General features: G+C 37.8%; 2 protein-coding genes across 2 annotated transcripts in view; one reads left to right on the forward strand and one right to left on the reverse strand.

Moving 5' to 3' along the window:
* The window catches only part of LOC126834829 (protein dachsous), a 92,733-nt gene that overhangs the window by 39,875 nt on the left and 26,246 nt on the right, over window positions 1–26,612 (reverse strand). The gene's annotated exons all lie outside the window — the stretch shown is intronic.
* LOC126834834 (uncharacterized) lies at window positions 16,852–18,074 on the forward strand. Its single transcript, XM_050567026.1, has 2 exons — window positions 16,852–17,153; window positions 17,225–18,074. Exons 1-2 carry the CDS (start codon window positions 16,979–16,981, stop codon window positions 17,935–17,937), a joined length of 888 nt encoding a protein of 295 aa, XP_050422983.1. The 5' UTR covers window positions 16,852–16,978; the 3' UTR covers window positions 17,938–18,074.

A 26,612-nucleotide genomic window follows, 5' to 3' on the forward strand; every position in this document is an offset into this window, starting at 1 on the left:
GTACACAACAATGTATACATGATTTACAGTAGAAATATGATGGGTTTAATGAGGAGTCCTGGGCGGCAGTGAACACTAAATCATCGAAGACGGCGCAGAACGCACGACGGTTGTTAAAGTCGAAAAGTTTTTTTTTCCTTTCTACATACTTCCTCATCTTTTTCCATCGTTTCTTCACGACATAACGGTGCGTTTTCAATTGACATAACTACACTATGTTTTATTTTTAGTACACACACCTGTTCACGTTAATGTGTGAATCGTGCGAAGACCTTTGCGAACACCCACCGTGACTTGGAGTACGACCTCAAGTATTCTATAATACACTATTTATATATTATATTATTGATATTAGTGTTACTCTGTTGTCGCCAATAACCGTCATAATTTGGAAGTCAATAAAAACAATACCACGTTGTATCAAAGGAAGGAGGATATCATATTAAGAACACATTTCCACTGGTGTTGATGTGCATGAGTGATACACACGCATAGACCATAATATATAAAACAGAAAATGGCGGATCCGCACAATACGGTGACTGCGACTTCTCCCTCCCTACAGGCTTGTGAATACATTCTAGCAGCCTCATATGTTAGTACATGTATGAAAACGGCGGCAGGTCCTAATGAAAAATTGCACGTCTCGGCCACCGTAATTAGCACGGAACGTGGAGGGAGCCCGAAGCTCTTTCATTGGGCGGCCCATCCGGTTCCGGGTGGCTATTGGCTGGTCGGTAGATAATGAGTGGCGTAATGGCTGGTATATATGTATACACACAGGTGTACTACCTATAGAGCATTGTACAGCCGTCCTACATGTTTAACAAGACAGCCCGGTCGTTTACATCACGTATAACAGTTGCTAAACAGTATACACGAAACTACCCTTGTTCGAAAATCCAGTTTCCATATTTTCTTCATTATGCAAATAACAACATAAACTTATCATATTTAAATATGTATGAGGATATTAAATTAAAAATTAGGTACATATTGATTAATTGTTTAAGTAATATAGGTGAAAAATAAATGTAAACCGCCAAAAATATATTTTAAAACTATAATTTTTTCCTTGCTGTTTGGAACGTTTCTTTAATTGAGGTAAAACAAAAAACATTTTGTATGGGGTTTTCTGGCATGTATGTTTAAGTCATAATATGATCCTCAGGGAATTTACAATATCGCACCCCCGCTTAAAAAGTGACATAACTGAAAAAACATGATTTTCGAGGTTATTATAGCTTATTTTAAAAAAATATCATATTTATATTTTGTAAAAACGTCAAAAGTCAATTATTATTATTAAAAATAGAAAATGTCGTACTTTTTTAAACGACTCTATTGGAAAATGGTATTTTTCCAGCTGTGTCACTTTTAAGCGGGGGTGCGATATAGTAAAAGATTGTTTGATAAATTTTGAAAAGGAAACACATACCTACCTAAAGAAACGACAACGGACTATGTATACCTATGTGATACGCAAGGAAATTATAACCGCATTTATGAAACGTGGGAAGACATTTTGTTTTTTCAATTAGTCTGGTAATTTGCAACAAATAGACGCTAACCCGCTAATAGATATGAACCAACCAAGGTCAATATATTATATTGTTAATAGTGCATGGGTAATTATGTCAGCAATGCTGCCATTTTGTATTCCGGTGGAGTGTGTACATTATATTCTACACGCGGTCAGTCATATATTATAATAGCGTATAATTATTAATGCGCTTTTTATGACCCTGAATGTGCCTGAACGAATAAAGAGCTTTAAAAAAAAAATACTCGAACTATGGTACGCGCATACCTGCTGTCTATTGCGAACGGCCAGAACGGCTTAATCATAATAATATTATACCGATTAATCGTGTCGATCAATAATAATTACTATTCCTGTTAATATATGTACATTTTAATATTACTAATAATGCTTGCGCGCCAAAATCAGCAGTCGTACTTTAAATTTATTGATAGTTTTATGTGCATTCCCCCCCCCCCCAATTTTTTGCAAATCCAATCAGTATAATTAAATGTAAAATAAAATCGTATATGTAACCGCCCAATAAATTCACACGTTAACAATGCATATGTATAACGACGATTTGGATTATATACAACACACGTTCATTGAATACACAGGAAGCAAGAATGGCGGTCTTCCTGAAACGGGGCTCTAGTTTTTGTTTTTTAATTAAATGATAACGCATCTAAACATTTTTTAATTTTGAAAAAAATGAATAATTTAAGGATTATTATTATGTGGAACAAAAACACGTTGCAGTCTAGTTATAATATGCGCTCGTTTAGTAGTGTATAATTTTCTTTTCCCGGTAAAACTCGTGTGCAGCTCTAATAATTCTAGAGCTTGAGATATGGTTTTTCGATATTTTCTGAATATGAGGTTTATGGAGAATATTCACCCTCATGGGGAAAAACATGCATTATAATATAATATATTTATAGTTGAAATAACTGAATAAATAGTTTGGCTAACTAAATGTTTAGCAACTATTGGCAGAATATAACAGCAAAACACCACCCTCAATTATCATTAGGTATTACGCAGGTCTATCCTTATTGATTGGCCCGCCAATACAGGTTATAAAATGATTCGGTAACACCATAGGTACCCTTGTCCAGTTGCAGCCGTCTGGGCTCTCACTCTATATATTCCTGAGTCTCCTCTGCGTTCTTTTGTATATATCCGACATCATGTTGACTGTTGGCGAACAATAGGGAACGACCATTGTTCGATTGGACCCATGGGCAAGTGCAGCGTGTAAGGCTGTAAGGAAAAGAAGAAGAAGCTACCAACGACGACGACTATGTTCAATTGTCGACGACGGCATATAAGTATAGTATTTCTGGCACAATGTATGTATGCCGTATCTCTTCTCTCTCTTTTTGTATTCATCTGTGTAGATATAGGTACTCGTTTTGTGTTTTATTAAATCGGCGTAAAAACGGGAAAATGTTCATGCATTCGGAACAAATTAACCGTGCAAAATTTTATAATCTGCTCTCCGGTGGCGACGGTGGTACCAACAATAAGTCCTTTTACAAACAGCTTTTCAACAATGGTCACATGTATTATAAATTTATACACAAATCATAGAAGACAATAGCATATTATATGCTATAGTAGGTGGGTATATACAATCATTTAAAATGCGCATACTCCTATCCATAGATTTTTGGAATAAAAATTGAAAAAACTAAACGACCAAAATTGTTGATTTTTAATAAAAATAGGTTTGGAAATATAGGTTTGTTGAAATTTGTGTGCACACCCTGCAAGTGTTTGGGCTAGCATATTGAAAGTAATGATGTTTAGACTAAATTATATTATTTACAAAACACATACTTATTAGTGTTAATGTTATTGTTATGACGGTTGTGGCAATGTTTTGACTCGGTTTTCGACGGTAGACTATCGGCGACCATAAAAACGTTTGTCCAATCACGAGGACGTCTAGTGTAGGTCGGCAATATTATAGCTTAATTTTCTTTTGTTTTATTCTTCCAAATTACTTGGGCGTTTAAAAATTAATGGCCCACGACCAAAATAAATTATCCATTACACATATTTCTACCTCAAGTATAGTCGTTTACATACACCCAAGGAGTGCGGGTATAAGCGGAACCATGTTATGAACATCGTTAACCGGTTAGTGATCGATATAATTCAACACTTATAGAATGTATTTCAGTGTTGTGGAGCAAACTGATTTGTCAAAACGTATTATGAGAAACTCTTCAATAAACTATAATGAAATATCTATACAATATCTTTTTAACACATTATATATTAGTATATTTTCATTATCATCGAAATACACCGTGAATATAGCGTTCACTGGTTAGCGTGTGCGTTCAATATAATAATTATGATAATGTACACCGAAGAATGCGGGGCGACAGGACATTGAGTTTTGCGTGTAACCGTACAAGATGTACATATCCATGTGCATTATAAATTATCCATATACATATATATTTATTTGGTCGGAGGGGAAGGAGAGGGTGCGGAGCTCCGTCTACACAAACCTGTCGGTACCTAGATATTCAAGTACGTGTGTGAAGGCAGCCATCAGTCAACACAGAAGTTCTCCTCCTACTGCAACCAAAACTACTGTATAGTACTTATGCATTCTATTAAGTGACCGAACACGGAAATCGCGGACAAAAAAAAATTTAACAGCATCGTCAAAATCTATCCGATTTTACTAGAACTTTATACGAAAACGGTTGACTATTATTTTAACGGTGTTCCCACGCGCGGATCAACCGAATAAAATATATTATACAGTATGTATTTTCTAATGACGAATAAGTTAAAAATATCAGCCTCATACCCTATAAATATACTATACCAATCGATTATCGTCGTACCTATGTACACGAGACGTTAATTATTTACAAACAAAATGTATTATATTTGATAGAGAGGAAAAATAAGAAGAAACAAGAAGGTGTTGTCGATTAAAACGCGATTAGAGTTGAAAATGAAATATTAGGCGGTCGTCCCAATGCAGTCAGACCCGTGTAATATTTATGCACCCATAACATAATAGTATATACGTATTATTAAAATACGTGCGACCAACGAAAACCGATCGACAACCGTCACAACGCTATGCATAATATATCAAGTAAAACCAGTGTGTGTGTGTGTGTCGATGTGTTCGATCGTCACCGCACCACATGTAGGTATTATAACACTCGGGTATACATGTATATATATTATATAAGTACGCTATAGACACGAGATGAAAAACGGCGTTGGAATGTATTAATCGTTTCCCTTAGGTGTCGACATTGAAACAGCGGACGTCGCAGAAATTACAACAATATTTAATATCTGGATGAATATATTATTATAAATTTAAAAAACGTGGATTCTTTCTGTAGACAACTAAAACTTTTAAACATTATATATACATATTATATTAATATATACCATAACGTTTTACGTTACACGACATAGGTAAGCAGACGGACGATAAATCATTCTACCGGACAGCGTCCAAAAAAAATATACATGTATTAATATACCTATATAATATACTGAAATAGTGGCTTCAAATATCATTATTAGAATAATAACCTCAAAAAACACTTATTCAACGCGCACTTTTGACATATTAATTAAATATAGGTATAGTAGTAGTATAGCTTCCGTACGCCACGCTGTACGAGAAGGTAGCAACCGTTGAAGAAACAAAACCCGAGCCTATGTAATCACCGTGGCTCGAGTATGTGTGTACACATCATAATTGTCCGGTGATGGATATAATTGTATCTAGAGAAAAACAAATGTGGGGTAGAACGGTAGTAGAGATGGAGAGGATAGAGAGTTCCGAGAATGTGTTGCCATCTACCGCGGCAATGATGTATTCATTTCGTATACAATAGCCAAAATCAGCGGTTCTGAATAAATCCATCGGTGCTTGGCAGTATATTTTAGGTGTCTTTGAGAATCTATTAATAGATGAGTGTGTGCCTATAGTATAAATCTATACTATTGTTTTGTTCACCAACACATTTATAGGTTGTCGTCGTGCTCGTCTCCTCTCGTGTACGAATATAAAATATGTACATCAGTTATAAACGTTACACATGATACGCGCTTGAAATGAAACAAAAAATACCTCTGTGACATTAGATTAATGATCGAAAAACTACAATATCTCACTAGGCAACGTCTCAAATCGATTTTTTTCATTTTCAAATTTATTAACATCCATTTGCCACGGCAATCGTAATTTCCCCACCGTACTTTATTTTTTCTACTCATTTTTTTTTCTCTCGTCCTTATGCAGCTCACACATCCCGCGTAACATGGTTTATACGAATGCATTTATAAGCATATGTATATATACATATATATATATATAAATACATACATACGACACATATACACCGAGTTTTGAATTATTTAAAGTGCTATCGTATGTTTTATGGAGTGCGAGATTAATCAATTTGTTTGACACCTTCCACAAGGCGGCGGCGGCGGCGGCCGAAGCAGACGCGACACATTAGCTCGAACAAATTACACGGATGTAATCATACGAGTTTTTCTGGGCGTAAACACACGCACAAAGCAAAGTCGATGAGATTTGACATGACTGCAATGATAAAAAAAAATACAAGAAATACTTTATAAAAATAAAACGCGTTCTCTAAAAAATCTCTCCATCTAAAATTGTCTAAAATATCTATCTCGATTTCCAGCGTCAGAATGCACGCTTTACTTAAAAAAAAAAATTAATAATAATTAAGTATATTTTTAACAGAAAAGTGTATATTCGTAAAAAAATGTACCTTTATTAATTACAGATTTTTTAAATCTTACTAAATGTCAGTGGCTTAAAATACTTATAAATATCTAAGACCTTTTGAAGGATCGTTCCAATAGTTCGGAGTAAGTTATACCCTAAGGTAACTTAACATTCGATAATAGCTACAACCCCACTGCAAACTATATTATTAAAATTAAATAGCTCGGCGCTCCTAATTTATTTTTTCAAATTTCACCCACGAGACTTTCTCGGGATAATAACCTTTTCATACCCAGTCCGCCTCTGCATTTATACGGTATGTTAGGTACATAATTAACACATAGTTTCTTATATATATAAAATAAACCAAATTCAATACATTATATTATATATTCCTTTTGTTTTTAAATAATTAAATGGTATAACGATACCACACATGATTACGGGTAATTCTACACGGGTAGTTATATAGAATACTATTTATGTAAATGCGGTCTTCGAGAGTACTTATTTTCGCACGCGCGTGCGCCTGGGCGAAGCACGGAGGGTTCTCGTTAATTATAAAAAGGTGCCCCCCCCCTCCGTCGACCCATTACACGGATTAACCTATAAAACGATGCTGCTGGTATAATACACCATATATCCGACGACGGATTGTTAATTAAAAATATTGGTCCGCACGGGTATTTGCACAACTACGGGTGTTATCTATGTTATTTATCTCGCGGCGGCGGCCGTTAATTCGATCCTATTATACAAACTATATATATATATATATATATATATTATATAGATAGAGCATATAATATAACGGCTACAGCGACGAAGATCTATCGGCTCATCCGTGAGATAACACTGCAGAGAATACATAGCGAACGCGCATACATGCACCAAATGTTAACTATCTATTAAAAGTTCTAAGCGTGGGCATTCACTCTTTCATATCGCTATTATTAGTATTCGCCACAAGACCGTTATTATAATTAGGTATAAATAAACCAAGGTACGATCGATGTCAAAATAAGGCACTTAAATGATTATGCCTCCAAAATAATATCTTACTTACAATAGATCAACCCTTCCAGTAAATTGACTTAAAATCGCGGTCATTTTAACAACAAAAAAGTTAGCATTTGGGCTCAAGACTTTATGCTTCTGAAACCCGGATTTTGAACCCAGAGCTTGGAGCACATGATGGACTATAGCACAGTGACTCAGCCCGGTCTTGGCGTTCATACTAGAACCGATTGTGTTATAATTATTTCGGTAATAAAATAAAATGGAAACAGGAAAAGCACACCGTGCGAGCCTGGACTTGGGATATTATCTACTACTCGATTGTGTGTGTGCGTGGTGGAGCTGCCGATGGTGATGCGGTTGCTATGTATGTATGTACACCGGCGGTAACAACATGAATATATATATATAGGTATTATATGAATACATATATACATAGATACGCTTATACATTATTATATGTAAGTGCGCGCGTACTGGATAGGCATATGGAAGTGACATGAATGGAATCTACAATGGTCGGCGGAAGAATTAGAAATAATGTGCGTGTAATGTGTTTGAGTGGGACAAAGAGACATTGAAAAGATGGCGAACCAGCGATGGGACGTGGTGTTGGGCGCGCGCGCGAGCGAGCTAGCTCTATCGCAATATATATATGTATGCATATTATACACACACACGTGTATATATATACACATATATAATATAAGCATCTTATACGGGTACAAAGTATGTGCGGTGATCAATACGGCGGCGGTCCGGATGGGAATAAAATGCAAAAACGGTTGACCCGGTGACAAAGACAAGACCGCCGCCGGTCGGTCGGTGCACTGCCGCCGCCGCCATCGTATGCATCGGTCGTCGCGACCGCGGTTAATTGTACAAGCTATTGTTTTAATTATTGCGTTGCAAATATTTATATGTATGCTTATACTATATGTAAGTATGTATGTATGTATGTGACCATACCGTATTATTAGAACCGCGTATACTTTTGTTTATTCCGATTTGCCGCCGCGCGAACACCGCAAACTTTATTGTCGACTGTGCGAAACCCGTATAGAACCGCTGCTATTAGCTCCACGGCAGCCGTATCAATAGCAGCAGCATAGGTTAAATTATAATTCCAAAACGTGGACGAGTATAACGTAGAATGGTAGAACGCGGTTGAGAAATGTAATTATTAATGTACATTATATAACGACGGAATCAAAGAGACCGCGGCTATAAAATGTGCTTGGACGGGGTGAAAAGATTGTATATATATGAATAATAATAATAATAAAATATGAACTACCTCCCCCGATCTCATCCCTCGCTTATTGCTGCTATTTGCTAAAATATATTTATATTAATAATCGCCCCAAAGAAATACAGAAATGCATTTTTCGAAAAATATTTAATTAAATGCGGAAATTTGGATTTAATCCCATCCCTAGGACTTTTATATTTATCACATCTCCTCCACTTCTTTCCGTCCTTTTTTCAACGCGCACAAACCATTTTAATGTTTCTACTTACTCACATTGTTTCTAATAGATACTATACAACTTTTTTAATGTCGTACAATCAATTATAGGTATACATCATTGATGGATCCTTACTACCATCGTTCTATAAATTTTCATTTTACTCTCCATGGTATCTTTCTGTTGACTCTTTTCACCCCGCCAAGCACATTTTATAGCCGCGGTCTCTTTGATTCCGTCGTTATATAATGTACATCAATAATTAGATTTCTCAACCCTACTCTACCATTCTACGTTATACTCGTCCACGTTTTGGAATTATAATTTATCCTATACTGCTGCTGTTGATACGGCTGCCGTGGAACTAATATCGGCGGTTCTATACGGGTTTCGCAAAGTATATATTAGCAATATAATTGAATATTTGCATGGTCTGCATGGTGGCCGTCTCAGACTGTGATCGGACTGTGATGAATAATCGTGTGAAAACAAATCGGCCCGTAGTGGCTCGTTCGAATATTACTAATTAAATAGTTTATTATACGTACAATACAAGCGCGTACACGCATATATATATATTTTGTTATTAACTGTTAAACGTGGTGGCGGCGGGTGCATCGGAATAATAATAATAATATAATATATAATAACCAACTCTGGGCGCAATTGCTGCAGCAGAATTACCCACACACACACACACATTCACATATAAGTCGGAAGGTATTGGTACCTAAGCCATTGTGTGCTAGGCGGTGTCTAGTGGTGATGCTCGGCGTGTTATGTACAATAGATGGCTGCTCATTAACAACGAAATTACCGTGGGGGCCCCTAAAGTCACATTTTTCTCCAAGTGCGGCCGGAACAACATTAAAAGGACCAACTGAACGGCAGCGGCAACAGAGGCGGCTGCAGAGGCGTGTGGGGGTTATATAAGGTAATCTATCAGCCGGTGCACGGCACAGAGGCTATCCGGTAGCCTTCTGGTGCGCGACCAGTTAATCATGCGCTATATACTATAGCCGGGTACATGTATAATCTGTATGTATGCGTGTGATGTCCATACGTGAACGGTGTGTGCGTTGAAATACACTATGGTTATACGACCTATACCCGCCGAATGGGGAAAAGAAAAGATAAGGAAAAGAAAAAATATAAACCCTAGGAAAAAAAAATCGCTTAGAAAAATGCGACGACCAATAACGTGGTTTAATATTATTATTATAGATAGGTAGTACACGAACGAAGAATGTCGCGCGTTAATACAATTCACAGCTCAATCGCGGAAATACTTGTACTTTTTTATGATTATTATTTTTTTTACAACAACAATAATACTAATAACAGTATAGGACGTTTCATTCAAACGAGGGGGTGGTCGTAATTGATTTTATTCATCCGCCGAGTGCGCGAAAAGCGTACAAACATTGATACTATAAATAAATCATAATAATAATACAATAGTATTTATAATCAATGATGAAACACAAAATTTCATAGTCATTTATTTTGTTAGCAACATAATATGGGGATAAAAATGGGGAGAGAAGATAAAGGTCTTAAAGTTTCCCATTCCTGGACTTCCTTGTGTTAGTAAGGGAATTAATGAAGAGACCTTAAAAACGGACTGGCAATAATTATGTATTGTATAAATAAATAATATAGTTGGCGGCGGCACAATAAAACGAGGTTAGAAAAATTACATGGGGCCGTCGCCTTACGTCACCGCCCATACCATGAACACAGTTACCAAATTTTTTTTTTGAGATTATGATTATGTCCAAAAACAAATTATTCACTGCGGCGGTAAACGAAGTTCTATATGATATATTTCATAATACATTAGCGACCGGTTGCCGGTTGGGGTCCGATAGTAAAGAGTTGTAAAAAAAAAACCATTACCGTCGACTTCATGAGACATTACCCTGGTAACTTGAAGCAATCAACCCGTAATGAAAAACTTACAACTTTTTAATTTTTTTAGACTATTAACACAGCTGTATGTTTGTCGCAACGGCCATTTTACGTATTCATTATAATACAATGTATTTAATATTTGTACATACATCAAATATACTGACCGGCTGCTGATAACGAAGGGAACATTATTCTAATAGGCAGTTATATAAACAAAAAAGAGAAGGAAAAAAAAGTCAACGGCTGTGTTAACGACTGCAATTGAACGGATAGCCGAAAGACTACAACATAATTTTGTCGGTATGTACCTAACCTACCTACTTGTTATGCTAACGAGGTATCGAATTTTGACGACAACCACGATGACAATGACCGTGCAGAGTACACACACGCATATATACACGTGTAATATCTTTGTGTAAACATAATATTTTGTGGAAACGCCGCGGTCCCAACGACGGGTCATTAACGGTCCATGAATAAAATTGAAGAGTTTATTGTGTGCACGACGTGATGGAGGTCTCGTAATGTGGACAACTGGTTTATTTTTTTTTTTCGTTGCCCATACGGTCAATATTATGCACAGTCTCAGTCATAGTACCGTGTCGCGTTACCATCGCCCAAAGCTGGTATGGCCACCGAAAGCGCGTTAGTCGACCGAATTGTCTGTTAGAAAATTTTTTCAATTTGTAAAAACATTTTTAACGTGAATTTTTTTTACTATCGGTCGAAAATAAAATTTATAGACACTTTGCGCTTAAAATTTGTTTATTAGTAGTTTTATACACAGGTATTGTGATTAAAAATGTATACAAATAAAAAATCATTATTTGATAACAAACATAAAAGTTATAGCACAGTAAATAAAAAAATACAAAAAACCAGGCAAGATTTAAGCCATATTGACAACTAACCTAAAAAAATGTGTTTTACCAAAACCAAGTATAAAAAAAACTCTATCATCGCACGCCACCGCCAAGAGAAACACATTAATATCTAAACGTGGTTCGTACAAAGTCCCAATTATAATTATATATTGTACCTACCTATATGGTATATTTTATATCGAATGTTATTGGTTTTCAAGTACATTATATTATTATTATTTACTATAATCGCGTGTTACAGACCAATTATTATCACGACTCTATTCGGATAATATAATATTTACAATACAACAACATTGTTGAGCTGCGTTGTAATTCGTGAGAGAGTCATAATACCTGTGTTGAAAGGTCTGCGTTGTCCGGTGGTAATGTTAAACGGAATTTTGTGGCGTTGGTAAAAAAAAAATAATAAATTATCTCCCGTATATACAGAAAAAATTGCATATACCTACGTTGTTCTGACGTACTACGTGATCTATGGACTGCTGGCAGCAAAAAACAATAAAAATTAAGCTAAAAAACCAACAAATTATGCTGCGAAACTGCGTACAAACGCACTCGGAATGCTTTAAAATTCAATAAAAAAATACAAGTTTACCCCTCCCTTTTTAGGTTTTTGATAATTTGTTTGATAGCTGTGAATATACTTTCCAGCTAATTATATGTACACTTGGGCCGTAAAAAGTAGCGGGTCGTTAGTAATTGTTATTTATTATTATGTGCATAATATATTGTTTGTGGCAAACTCTGGCAGTCGAACTGGCATTAAAAACGCAGTAAAAAAAAAAAAACAACAAAACTAACAGACGCGTATACAGTAATAATAGTTTACATAATATATACATATTCTACTTGTAAGTATAAGTTATACATACACTTGTTAATAAAGTCGGACCGTCTGTCATATACTATGTATAAGGTTTTGGTTTAATAATTCAATTTGTTGAAACACCTTTTTCATGAGTTATTTTTTTCTTATTATTATTATATTATTTAAATGTTTTTGTACAGTTGTTTGTATAGGATTTTTTACGAATCATCTGGCCGGTCCGGAGTATGTAATAATAGTACATAATGAATATACATACAACAATATCATATATTCTTATTGTGTTAAGGGTTTACTATAGCTAGAGGTGTGCTCAACTCGAATGATATAGCCAATGTTCAGTCATCGGGTTGTAGGATTCACGAATGCACGGTTTCATATAGCAAAACGTTAAAAGCCTTCCATTTTTAAATTTAAACTTTAAATATATAAACTGTCCCTCTACAAGCCTAACTCTCATAGTCTTTAACCTAACACTACTCTGTTGGGCTCTAACGAAGCCCTGGTCAGATTCCACAATGTTTTTTTTAGATGTTATAAATATTTGTTGGAACATTATAATAGCAATTATTGTGATTGAATAAACAATTATACATAGGATAGCATAAAAACTAATGATTTTTTTTTAAACATATTTGAAATATTTGTTTGTTTGTGAAACCTTAACTCATGATACGGTTTGTAAATGGTGATAACAAAATATCCAGCAGTTACCGGCGTCGAATACATTGTTTTTTTTTTTATAATCTTTATTTATCTTTTTATTCACAATAATTTATAATACTTTACTACACCGTTATTCGCGTTCTACCCCGTCCGTTCGCATCACGACGACGACGACGACGACTACGACGACGGTAATATTAATATATCCTTGTGTACATGTATATATGTAATATATATTATTGTTAAAATGGCAACTCGGGGTGCTTCTCGGATGATAGGTCAGAACGTGAGCGTACGAGGCCGTTTTGAAATTCATGAACGGAAAAAAAGAAGAAGAAAAATAAAAAAAAGTATTACCACCGAGGCGTCGTCGTGCTCGTTTAGTATTTAAATGAGTAAAATTCTCGCGCACACGAGCCGTTCCCCGACCACGACGGCCACGGTTAAGGCGTTTTTTTCTGTTTGCTTGTGTTTTTCTTTTTAACATTTTTTCTCTCGCACATTTCTCGCGTTCGAAGCGCATTTATTTGCCATAATAATATATTAAGTCAAATGCAATCGATATAGTAACAATAATAATAGCAACAGCATAAGGCTGCAGCAGAGGCGGCCACTCAATAATACATATATTATTCGGCGGCCTTAGGTACATTATAATATTATAGAGAGCTCGGGTGACAATGGATTCACGATTCGACCCGACGACGCCTCGGTGGCACGCACGTGTTTTCCACCACCGGTTTCAGAACCCAAATGGAAAAAAAATAAAATAATAAAAAACATTTATACAGTCAACGCGGTGCACATTATAATATAACAGAATATATTCATATGGCTTTCGCGAAGAACAAAGGCCAATCTTACTTTTGGCTATTGAACTTTAATTTTTGTCCAGGCTGTGTCATTATATTTTATACATTTTCTCAAAAGGCGTGACATTGACCTTTTTAGGCTTAAGCTATACATTTATATTAAACACAATTATTAAAGTGTCTTGATTGGATGGATGAGCTTTCATACCAACTCCGGGCGTTAAAACGAGCTCGCCGACACCGACACCTAACGCTTGTGCGCTACCGATTTGCCTACGCGGTGCGCCTTGCAAAATGTATTGACCCACGTCCAACGCACCAAAACCAAGACAAGAGTAGTATCAGTCTAGGGTCAACTTATAATAATATACTAAAATCCTTTAATTGATTTAAAAATATACAGCCCAGGGAAGACCGTCCGATATGGGGGTTATCGGTTTCTATCGACAATTTTCAGCTCTATGGATTGGGTCCATCTTTTTGTGTAGGCATAAAAAAACATCTACTTTGGCTATAATGATTGGTAAAACAATAATTTAAATATGGCGACGGTTTAAACACGAACTTGAGGCGAGAATAGGAATGATTTTTGAATAATCGTAAACCGCACTGTCAAAGATGTGGAACAAAATGTAGGCGTAAGAAGTAAAAAATAACACTCAATATAGAAAAAACGAATTTCGACTAACTAAAAAAAACTAATGCAATTTTCAAATAGAATTAAAATTGTAAACAGGTCAAATTTACTTTTATAAATTTTAAATTCAAATCAATAAAAAAAAAATTCCAATTTAGTTAAAAAAATATTCGATTCGGCTCGGTTTGTGCATATTTTAAATATAGTAAAAAATGTTTTAATATAATTTAAAAATATTTATCATTTATAATAATTAATTGTATACTTTGGTGTCTGTGAGTTTTTTATATCACGCCACGTAAACGCAGTTAAGAAGAGCAAAACAAATTTAATTGGAGGGAAAACAAAAGTTACTTCTTGTACTAATTTATTAACTTTTCAGAGAACTTGTTGTTTTTAAAAAATTACAGACTTAAGATGGGGCAGGTTAGATTTCTCTGGGTGACAACAAAGCGATAGTGTTCTCCCTAAAACGTTGTACATTTTAGGTAAAAAAAGCCAAGTTGGTTAGGATAAGTGAACTTAGTGAAATTAACGATATTTTGATGTAAAATGTTTGTATGAAAAATGATGCGAAGAAGTAACTTAATAATTGTTTACATTTAAACTATAGTCAGTTTCATGCTATAGCTGAATCTATGGCGGTTATTTAGTATGTACTAACATAGTAAATACTATACATACAAAAAGAACTACCGAACACCGCTAATATAACAGTATTTTATGGATATCATATTATAATATATAGAAAAAGATGGTAGCGGTAAATTTTCAAAAAAAAAAAAAAACCCCAATTACAAGTTATCAGATTTAATAAACGGTTTACACGACATAATATGATATTATGTATGTAATGCTCTATAGGACATAATATTATGTATATAATATGGATGCCGGCATCATAAATATCAGCGCGGTCAGACCGCAAGCGAGCATAGGCGCTGTTTGCATCTTCTTCCGTTTGTACATGTAGTTTTACCTATGAAACATGCATATCGGATCCTGATTTGTAAACGGGCCCAGCACGTCATTAATATTTATGTGATCTTTAAGTACACACACACACACACATCTCGACGATCAGACCCAACTTTCAATGATATCTGAACGTAGTATAGTATTATTTTTTTTATAAAAAAAAATGCCATTATATAAGTAGGATTCGTATGTGCGTAGGAACTGGTCCAAAACCTAATTATTTATGAAATAGTACAAAAAAAAAAGTACTATATAACCATCGTTAGAATCTCGATTGGTAGGGGTTTTAATCATTATTACCTTGTTTGGTCGATAAAAATAAATTATTATGACTATATTAGAAAAAATTAATCTTACTCCGTAATATCAGCAACGCGCCGTGATCGCGTGTCGCTCATTGTGTATTAATTATTACTTCACCACATTGGTCACTCACCTGAAAAAAAAGATTAGAAAAACTAATTAGTAAATATACAGTTGACATGAATATATAATATTATTTTAATCCTGTGAAAGAATGCATTTTATAATATCATTTTGGTGGCATTAAACTGTATAAATATGTATTAGGATAACTGGCTTATGTCTATAAATATTAATATTTTTTAATGGCTTTATAAAATGTAATTAAGAACAAATACCAATTTCTTGGCGTGTTCTTAATTACAAAAAAAACCCCATTTTTTCTCAAAAGCGTTAAAAAAAAAAATGTTGAAATATTGGACAATGTTCATTATTCGTTGCGATGTGTGAAATTATTATTATTACAATAATCTGTTTTTACTTTTTTTTTTGTGTGTCTGGACCTACGAAATCTTTAAAACCCATTAACCACATGAATATTTCTTCGTGTAGCACAGCTCTATAATGTTGAATATCGATTTTTTAATATGTCGTTTTTAATTTGAAGTGTTGGTTTTTACACGACAGACAAACGATAACGAGCGCCGGCGGCGTTGTTTGGCATGTGATGCGAGCCACGACCGATAGTGGCGGTGCCAGCGCGCCGCGGCTCGCCATGGGTTGGCAAAACCGGACGGCCCGCGCCGGCGGCCGACCGTGCCGTGGGTGCCGCGCGCAATTTGGTCACCCCTGTCTCGAAAATCAACCGGGCGGATGTTTTTAATACGGGCATCCGCCGTAGCGACCCGGTCAAACCGGCCGTGTTTTTCATTTTCCCCTCCGCCTCCGCGGGTTCTCGCCGCCCGGCCGTTCCGTCCCGTCCCGCCGGCGTTGCCGCCGCAGCTGTCACCGCCTCACCGCCGGCCGTGGCACCGTGCACCGCCTGCCACCACACCCGCGACGGACCCTCTCGGTTTTCATATCGAACGACGGGCGCCCGTCCGGTGTGTGCCGGGGCCCCGCCGTTACTGTTTTGCGTCCGACCAGTCGAACACAGTTCGGTAAACGTAACGGTCGCACGCACAAATGTAATAACGTTTTATTTTCCATTGCCCCGGCAACGATTAAAACTAAAAAAAAAACATGGTGTACTTCACGGAAAAACTCATCCACGAAATACGCAAACGGTCGTGTATATGGGACACGGCCGACGTCAATCATCTGAACAAAGAAGTGCTGACCAACATGTGGATGGAGATCGCCGAAACTTTGTACTCGGATTGGCACGCGCTCAGTTCGTTCGATCAACGTGACAGAGGTAAGTGTTAAGAAAAACCATCGATAGAGTATGTAAATAATAATAGTTATGTTATTGTTGTTGATATTCAGTGGCCGACGTCAAAAAGAAATGGACGAACATCAAAGATTCGTTCGTGAAGGACGTGAAAGGGAAGAAACCGAGAAAGTCCAAGGGGCCGCCGGAGCACAGGAAAAAATACTATCTTTTCGATCACCTACAGTTTTTGATACCGTTCATCCAGGAATCGAAAAGCAGCGTTAAAACCGAAGGGGAACCGTCGAGAAAGAAAGTCCGGAAAAACTTGGGCGAAGGGACGTCGGCACAACAAGAGTCTACTAAACCAGAAACGATGACGCCGCCGCTACCATTGGACGTTCAACAGCACGCCGAAACGTTGAACGCGTTCGCCGGCCAATCGGCCACAGACGCGTTGTGCCGGCTCGACGGCGACCTGTCATTCATGGTGTCGTTGTTGCCCACCGTCAAATCGATGAGCGAAAAGCAAAAAATCGAGTTCAAAATCGGCGTACTCCAATTGGTGGCCCGTATCAAGTTCAACGATGCCCTCCAGGAAACGTACCCTCCGGCGCCGTTCATGCCAGATCTCCGGTGCTTCTCCGCGGTACCGTACCAACCGTTCCCCTTCATCAACCAGACGGTGTCGTCCACGCAACACCAACGTCAGCAACGGCCGTCCACCGGCGGTGACGGGGCGTCCACAACGATGAAGAACGAGGCGTGCAGCACCGCGTCCAGCCCGTCATCTTACAACGACGATTCCACCGAAGAATCCGACAGTTAACGACCGCTCGACCCCACTCGTGTAAATAATCACATTGTTCATATTATTAATATTATTATTTTGTAAATTATATCGTTTATACCTACAATACTTTTATAAAATTTGTATTTTTTTTAAATTTATTAAAAACGCTTAATATGTACCAATCAAAAACAAACGTTTTAATTATTTTATGTTTTGCTAATTTCCATTAATGAACGTTATGTGGTTCATATCGATAGTATCATTTGGACCGTATATATTAATTTAAACGAGCTCACTACTTAAATACATAAAAGTTTTTGGTAAGTCTCGTCCGATAGAAATATATTAGGTATACAAAATATTTTTTTAACTAATATATTAATGAGTCAATATATTAGTTGGTCTTATAAACGTTATCATTTCGGTGTTATACGACACAAATTTAATAACCTTTTTTAAAAAGAAATCAACACAAGCCCGGTCGCGGCGTGCACCGTACGCCGGAATTTTATAATTATGCATTCGATGATTGCCGGACGTTATCGGCGTCGTCCGGTTGCTGTAAAAATAATCATCGAGTCGCGTATTACGACCAAATCACGAATCGTGTTAACGAGATACGGCTAATGCACTTAAATTCATGGCACGGCAAAACGAACCAATTTTATCGAAACGACTGTGTTTAAAAAAAATAATAATAATAACGATCATCCCGGCTGTTTTGTATTTTGCTTATCACACAGCTAGAACAACAGTTAATTGTATTATTTCAATATTAAAGTATTATCACATTATTGTTGTCGCTGCGGGTGTATACATAGGCATGGATGTAAGTTTTCATTCACAGCCACATAGCACGGGATTGGTGTGTAATAATAAATTATATAATATTATTCACCGCAGATATGATTTATGTAGAATTGTGTAATGTACTCTTGTTGTTCCAATGGTACATTTGTTTATGTATATATATATATATTATATCGAGGAGAAAAAAAAAGTACAACTGCGGCAATAGCATAATAATAATAATCGTTGCACCGTTTAAAACCCGATCGATCATCAACTGGATCGAGATTGTTATCTCGGCAAAATGATCACGTTCTGATGAGAATGATGAAAAATCATACTAATAGCCGTCGACGGCAGGCAAAACATCGGCAGCGGAGAGAGCGAGCGGTTCTTACCAAGAAACAAATATATAAATAATATAATACAACTTGAATAGAATCGAGATTGGCCAAAATTTTGATTAGGTTAAGTTTGGTTGGGACGATTAAATTTTAAATACAACCCATATATTTGTTTAAATCACGCCATATGCTGTGTATTTACTGTTTTAGGGTGTAGGGTGTTTTCTGGATTATTCAGACCCGGTTTTGGGTTTCCTACAATGTTCTATTATACCGACAAGTATATAATATGACCAATGCCTGGACCAACCGTGGAAGCGAATGCTGAATGAAGTGTTGGCCGTTAAGTGGTATCGAATTCGCAGTACACACAAGGGCCACGGAGATACACACACACACACTTGGCATCGGTTTACCTTGAACGTGAAGGGGTTGGATTTTCGCTGTCGGTAATTCTTTTGACACTATTTTGTGTATAGTCGTGTAGGTGTGTTTGTTGTGAACGCGCTACTGAACTACTTGACGGCGCACAAAAGGGTATACGCCGGCGGTGTAGGCAGTTGTTGTCACCGTGTGTATTTGTTTTGAAAAATGCGACCGTTTTCGCCGACAACGTTATTATATTATACTATAATAAAAACCCGTCACAGCCGCCGTCGGTGTTTTAAACGACGAGGCCGTTTTATTATTCTCTAAACCGCGGAAAAAATAAGCAGTAGTAGTAGTTGTAGTACTAGTTGTAGTAGCAGCGTAGCAAGTATATTATGTACACTACTATAGCATGCGCTATAATAGTGTGTGTGGAATATAATTTGAAAATAAGCAAGGATAGAAAAACTCACGCGGCCAACGACCGCCTGTCGGGATCACAACACCTGAGCATTGTCCTTCGCCGCGGGACATAAGATGCAAACACTCTTGTCCGAGTGCAGTTGCTGGCGACCACTCGAAAATCCTGTCACCACTCTTGTATTTTTTCTTACATATACCTACCTAACAATCGTTGGACATCACTACCCTTAAAGCAGGACGCCACGCTACCTGTTTTTGTCAGAGAGTAGAGTATAGGCAATTTTTTTGATACAACAAGACAAAATGTATATATCTACTTATGTACTACCTACATGTTCCACCCAACTACCTATACATTTTTCTCAGGAGCTGAGCTTTAGCGTAGTAGTACAACGAATACCAAAATTAAAGATTTAGGATTATCTAAATTAAAAAAATGGGCGATTTTCGATAAAAATATGTTACGACGAGTTGAAAGATGCCCTTAGAAAGGGTCTCTACTTTAAATAATTTGTATTATTTCTGTGTGTAATTGCACGCTAAAACTGTTCATTTGTGTAAGTATAAAGAGGTGAGTGATGTCAAATAGAAACAAGTAACAACCGATTTTTCAAAAACTCTGCCAGCCCAACTCCGCGCGCCATATAAACATGTAAGACATCAATGAAATTCTATTTGCTGACCTCGAAAATAATATTGAGTCGATTAAACTCGTTGGCAGATTAAAAAGCAGAAAATGTTATTTTTTTCCATACTAAATTCGTGGTTGGTCGGGCGATAATTTTTTATTGCATCCAAACTTATTTATACCAGAGCCATAAAAATAAATTGGATCACACGGGCAATCTACGAACGCGGATCGGATCTGCATTTAAAATACCGCAATCGTCTTTTTTAATTAGTTTCTCTTTCCTCACTCTCATCACGCGCATTGAAGGTAGGTAGGTACGTCCTCCTTTTAAAAATTACATACAAAATGCTGTATCGCGTGTGCCATTTTTCTTGACGAGATAAATTAAAAAAAAAACATCTATAAATAGTGTACGGATAAAATCTTCTCTTTTTTCCTTTTTTTTTTTATACTGATAAATAATGTAATTACCCGGACACGAACTTAATCGCGTTTACCGTTAGTTTCGACCTTGGCAAAGGATAATATTGTTATTATTATTATCCTCAGCGACCGGACACGCGCATGATGTGATTAAAATACTACACATTTACCGATCCGTTAAAATATTATATAATCCATAACTAGGGGTATCAACATAACGCGGTCTGAACGCGTTAACGCATGTTATTTTTTATCCAATATTGTAATAATTGCTTATCCTCATCAGGATTATATGCCCGTTGATAGAGCATAGGCCATTCGGTATATAACTGCACAGGCTTGACGACGGTATTCAACAAACGCACCCTATCATTATGTATGCAACACAATATTATTATACATGCAATCTTCTACTGTTTTATGCATATATATAAACTCCTCCGACGTCGCCACCGTCGTCTACACCGCCTATACAATACTTACACTACCTATACTACCTACTTCTACTACTACTACTACTGCTGCTACTACTACATCACTCCTTCTGCGGAGGATAACAAATGTAGAAAGAAAGAGAAAAAAACACAATGCGACAACGCGGCGGTCTCGTTTCTCAACACAGGGTGCACCGACGTCCTGTTGCCCTTTGTCTCCTGCGCAGTTCTCCTATACAGTGCCGCAAGCTCGTTGAACCGCGCACAACACACACACAGCGCTTTATCTCGCATTTCGCGTTCGGTCGGTTTACAAATGAAAACGATGTTGAAAATATTAGCATAATGGTGTAATGGATACAGTGGCGGAGGCGGGACGATGCTTGCAGAAAAAAATAAAAATAAAAACGCAAGCGAGCGCGGCGCACGCGCGGTTTGTATGTATTTATATATTCACATTGGTCGCCCTGAGAGTCTGGTTTGTTCCCCTCTAGCTGCTGCTTCCCACCCGCCTCTCCCTTATATTGTCACCGCCGACTTCTCCGTGTCACCACCCCTACACCCGCCCGTCTCACGGGTACCCCGACGTCGAGTTCTCTAGCTCGCGATACGCGTACTCGCACGGTATATATATATGCCTATTTACACAGTACCTACACCCAAGGCGTATGCAACGATCGTCTCTTGGACCTTGGGCGGCTACGACGACTCGACGACCACCGATCGCAACGATAATCCAATTTATCGACAGAAAAGAGTCCTATCGAGCATAAGATGTGAAATGTGCTGCCAAAAAGGTTAATGTTAAAATATTGTACTACAAGTTGGGTTTGATCGAGTGTTGAAGGCCGTCTACAATTTAAATACCATATTAACGTCAATACTACCCCAACGGCGTGATTCATGACTTGTCCCGGCCGCGGTCTCTGCGGGGAGTTGAAAATTAGTCGTTATTTAGTAAAAACGGGATTTAGCTGTGAAGTCGACGCGCGGCTCTTCGATAGTGAATGGCGTCCGGGAACGACGAAAAGTGGGAATCGTATGGGAGCAAAACGACACGGGTGTGACAACGTCCCAGTCGACACACGCGGCCCAGGCGGAGAGAAGAAGGTGAAGCGGCGGCGTTGCCGGTTCGGACATCTGCCTACGTTGTTGCGTGTCCGCGCGCATTCCACATCGACGCATTGCATTCCTCCGCCGGATTCCCCTTTACACCCGAGCGGGCCGCCGCACCGCCGCCGCCGGTCGGATTCTTATTTTTTCTTCACTCGTCCCAACTCCTCCTCCCGCATACTCACTCATCACTTGCTCACCGTATACACCGCGCGTGTTTGTGTGTGTGTGTAATCACCGACGAAGAGGTGGAGTAGTAGGTAATCTCGGCCGAGAGGATATTATTAGGGGGCGCCCGTAATGACAAATTATAAACACACGCGCGCACGTTAATTAGGGTACTGCTACGACCCGAAGATCTGTCTCGATGTGGGTTTTTTTATTTTATTTTTGTTTTACCTGAAAAAAATAATAATCTTCCACCGAATCGACGATCGGTAAAAGGGATCGTTCACCGAAACGTCGGTCGGTTTTAGTGGCAATTGTAGAACTTTAACAACTACTTGATATACATGAAAACTTGACAGCAGGTGTTAGGCTGATCTCAAAATTGTCAAATATCCGAAATTTTTTCCTAGTTTAATAAAGTTTTTTTTTTTTAATTAGTACATTTTATTCGTTTTATTTGAGTCATGACAACATTGCATACTTAATACATTAATATTCAGATTTGAGACGCTAGTTAATTATCTTGTTATTTCTTTTTCGACCGTAGTTTTTTTTCTAGTAACAGTTTTTCTTGTATACAATGATTCTTTTACTCCTATAATATTATTGCAGTTTTTTTCAGGATGGTCCTAACTTCGGTGTATGATATTAAATATCAACTTGAAAAAACAGATAGAATTGTTGAAACTTTTAGCCCAAATAAAGTAGCATAGTTTTCTTCGAGTTTAACTGTTTCTGGTCAACTATGGCTTTAGGAACAATTGGAGCTACCTAATTCCAATTGTTAATTGGAACGCTTAACCTCGCTTGTGTCCTTTTCTCAGATAGCCCAATATCTCTGTAAATGTAGAAAGCCCTAGTACAGAGGTCTAGAGTGAAATAATTAAAAAGCCAATGAACTCAACAATCTTATGTTTATAGACATATGATACTAGGAATTGATTAAAGCTAACCATTTGATGGTTAGATGAGGTCCTTATACTATGAGATCACAGTTAAGCGTTAGTACGTCGCCGGATCAAGTGTGAAATAGTTTGCCTCCGGCTACTCATACACACACGCACTCAGTACTATTGTACATATTATGATTCTATATAAATACGCATCCATATAGGATAATAAGCCCGCGGTATATGGAAGAGACATAAGTGAGGGGGTTATACACACACACACATACTATGTATTCACATTATTATTTTCCTTTCTATACACTAGTGTTATTACTATGTATTCTACTACTATTACTACTGCCGGCGCGATACCACGATGCCTGACCGCTGTGTATCGATGGCGTATCCGAGATTTATGGGTCCCACCCACCTATCCACCCTCTCCTACCTTACAAGAGTGTACGCGTCGCCAGTGTAGACAAACGAAATTCTTTTTAATGTTTTTTAATTGATTTCCAACGTCTCGTCTTCGTTCGAGTATATAATATTATAATAAAACAAATATCCGGTTTTCTTGAGGTCGCCGTCGCTGCCGTTTCGCTATACACATGTATTTTTTTCAATTGCACTTTTCTTTTCTTTTTGTCATCCTTAGTCCGAGTATGGGGCACACAGGTGAATCACGTCCGAACGGCGCAGATGAACCTTGTGCGGATTTCGGTTTTATTTATGTGTGCGACCGTACGGCTCAAGGGCACGCGCTAAGAACAATGTACTCGCTAAACAAATTGGCTCGGTCGAATACAATAATAATTTATTCGCCTCGACCGCCGCGCTGTAGGTAATATAATATTTATAATATTATAAACAGTAGGTAGGTTAAAACGAATTTTAACAGCTTTTGATATCTTGTACAATGGTCGTACCGGCGAGATAATCCGGTAGTCGGTGAAGTACAATATATTGTTTGAGAAAAACAAACGGTTTGGCCGCGGTGCTGAGCATAAATACACCGGACCGGTGTGCGGCGGTAGCGACGATCCATTCAAAACACATTGGCCGGCCCATCAGTCATTTTAGTGTTATCTGCCGGCACCGCCGGAACTCCATTACTACTACCATATAGCTGTATATTATTGCTGCTGGACCACGAGGGCATTGAGGTATACTTGCACGCCGCGTTGTCGGTCATTATTCAACCGGGCACCGCCACCGCCGGCCCGAAGACTCGGGAATCATTTGCACTGCCGAGATTAATGAGCGGGTATTGGATTTTTTTTTTTTTTTTTAATGGAAATCATTTTAACGTGTGTGCGCCGACCGTTGCAATGTACACACACACAATAATATAATAACGCCGGACATGGATGTTTTTTAATATATATTTTTTTTTATGACATGTAAATATTAAATCGGCCGATCCGGACCGTGTCGGTGAACGCGCGGCGGGCCTCGGGGGCGGTTTTACCGTGGAAACGGCTACTGTGCACGCCGCGCCGGCCACCGCCTAACCCTCGCGCTACTTTTGTTATAGATTTTGGGTAGACTTGACCGCCAGTACTTGTCGAACAGTATTTTTCCAATAATAACAATAATAAATGATAATAGTAAAATCGAAAACCAAACAACCCGTGGGTATGCCGCAGTCGCCGCCGCCGCATATATCGAATGGCACGCGGACACTTCAAGGCTATCTGGATTTATCGTGAGTTGCGGTCATCGTATCTGCCGTGTGTGTGTTTATTTAAATACCATGGTTCGTATAGGCTCGTGAGTTTTGCCAGACGGCCCGAGTGTCTTATATGTGTGTAAGACGACGACGACGACGGAGGCGGCGGCAGAGCTTTGGTCAATGATCAGATAGCCTTTATAATATTATGCTTACACGGTGCTGTGGTGGTACGGTTGGATGTCTTCCGAACAAAACGTTTCTGTTTTTTTCATAATACTTTGTTTTCTGTTTGTTATATCATTTACCCCGTAAAAAAAAAAAAATAATAAATACAAAAAAAAACCAAACAACATACATGACAATACGACAACGTATATAGACGACAATGTATGTATTAACAACATACTTATGCACGTTGTTATATTATTATATTCCCCGGTGTATTATATAGGTACCTACTTACCGACGACGACGGTCACTACTGCTACGAGACGACGACGGCCGTACGCCATTATTATAATGGGCAAAATACCTTTTAAACTATATCACGTGCGTGCATACGGATTATTATTATTACTACTACAACAATAAAAGTGTATACAACAGAAAACGCCCAACAGATGCAAGCCGAGTGGCCGGGGCTTAACCAATAATAGACACTCGGCGCCTAGGGCCGGCCAAATACGCTTTATCGTTACATAGAGGTTAACTAGATTTATATTATACGTTTATGGTAGATAAATGTATAAAGGAATTCTGTGGCCCGATATAGGGCTAGCAAAAGGCTTGATTCACAGCTCCCTGGACGCCCTGTGAACTGCAAGGAGTAATAATAGTATTACACTAATTAGAGGACTCGGGCCGGCGGCGCTTGTGCGTGCCTAGCGAAATGGGAAAAGAAGAAGAAGAGGATATTATTAATATTATGGGCAATCGGGTCGGACGCGATGCGAGGGTCGAACGAAAAACTACTACATGCAAGTGTATAATATAACATTAAAAAAAACCAGATTGGGACGCCTCGGGCGTAGGTAATCCACTAAATAATAATAACATCATATTATTGCAGTGATTGGATTTCTATCTGCCGCTCGTCGTCGACCGTCGCTGGCGTGTGTAAAGACGGTGTACCTTTTCGCGTACTCTGGCATTAAAAAAAAAAAAAAATCTTCTAATTATTATTTCCCCTTGTATTATTCGAATAACGCTATTAGTTGTCTCGGCCGTGCAATTGCGGATTCTCATTTCCAACGGCTCGATTGGGCCGCTGCTGCCGTTATAACAGTATTCCCTTTATATATATTTATAATAGAATAATATTCGCAGATTTGTTTCTTCCGTTTGTAACCGTTATTACGATATTAATTGATTGGCAGTGAGATCTACATTATAACTGATATTATTGTAGAAGCCAAATGCCCGGTAAACGGCTGCGAGCGATGAGACTAAGCGGTA

This window comes from Adelges cooleyi, unplaced genomic scaffold, assembly GCF_023614345.1.
Source record: "Adelges cooleyi isolate 19-005CV unplaced genomic scaffold, UGA_ACOO_1.1 ACOO_flye_CR_arks_rails_tigmint_CR_PRNA_21, whole genome shotgun sequence".
NCBI lineage: Eukaryota > Metazoa > Arthropoda > Insecta > Hemiptera > Adelgidae > Adelges > Adelges cooleyi.

What these genes read in the sequence shown, in the direction of transcription:
- LOC126834834 (XM_050567026.1), top strand. Translation starts at nt 16,979, where the DNA reads ATGGTGTACTTCACGGAAAAACTCATCCACGAAATACGCAAACGGTCG. An exon ending in GTTCGATCAACGTGACAGAG is followed by an intron (nt 17,154 to 17,224) that starts GTAAGTGTTAAG and finishes GTTGATATTCAG; the next exon opens with TGGCCGACGTCAAAAAGAAA.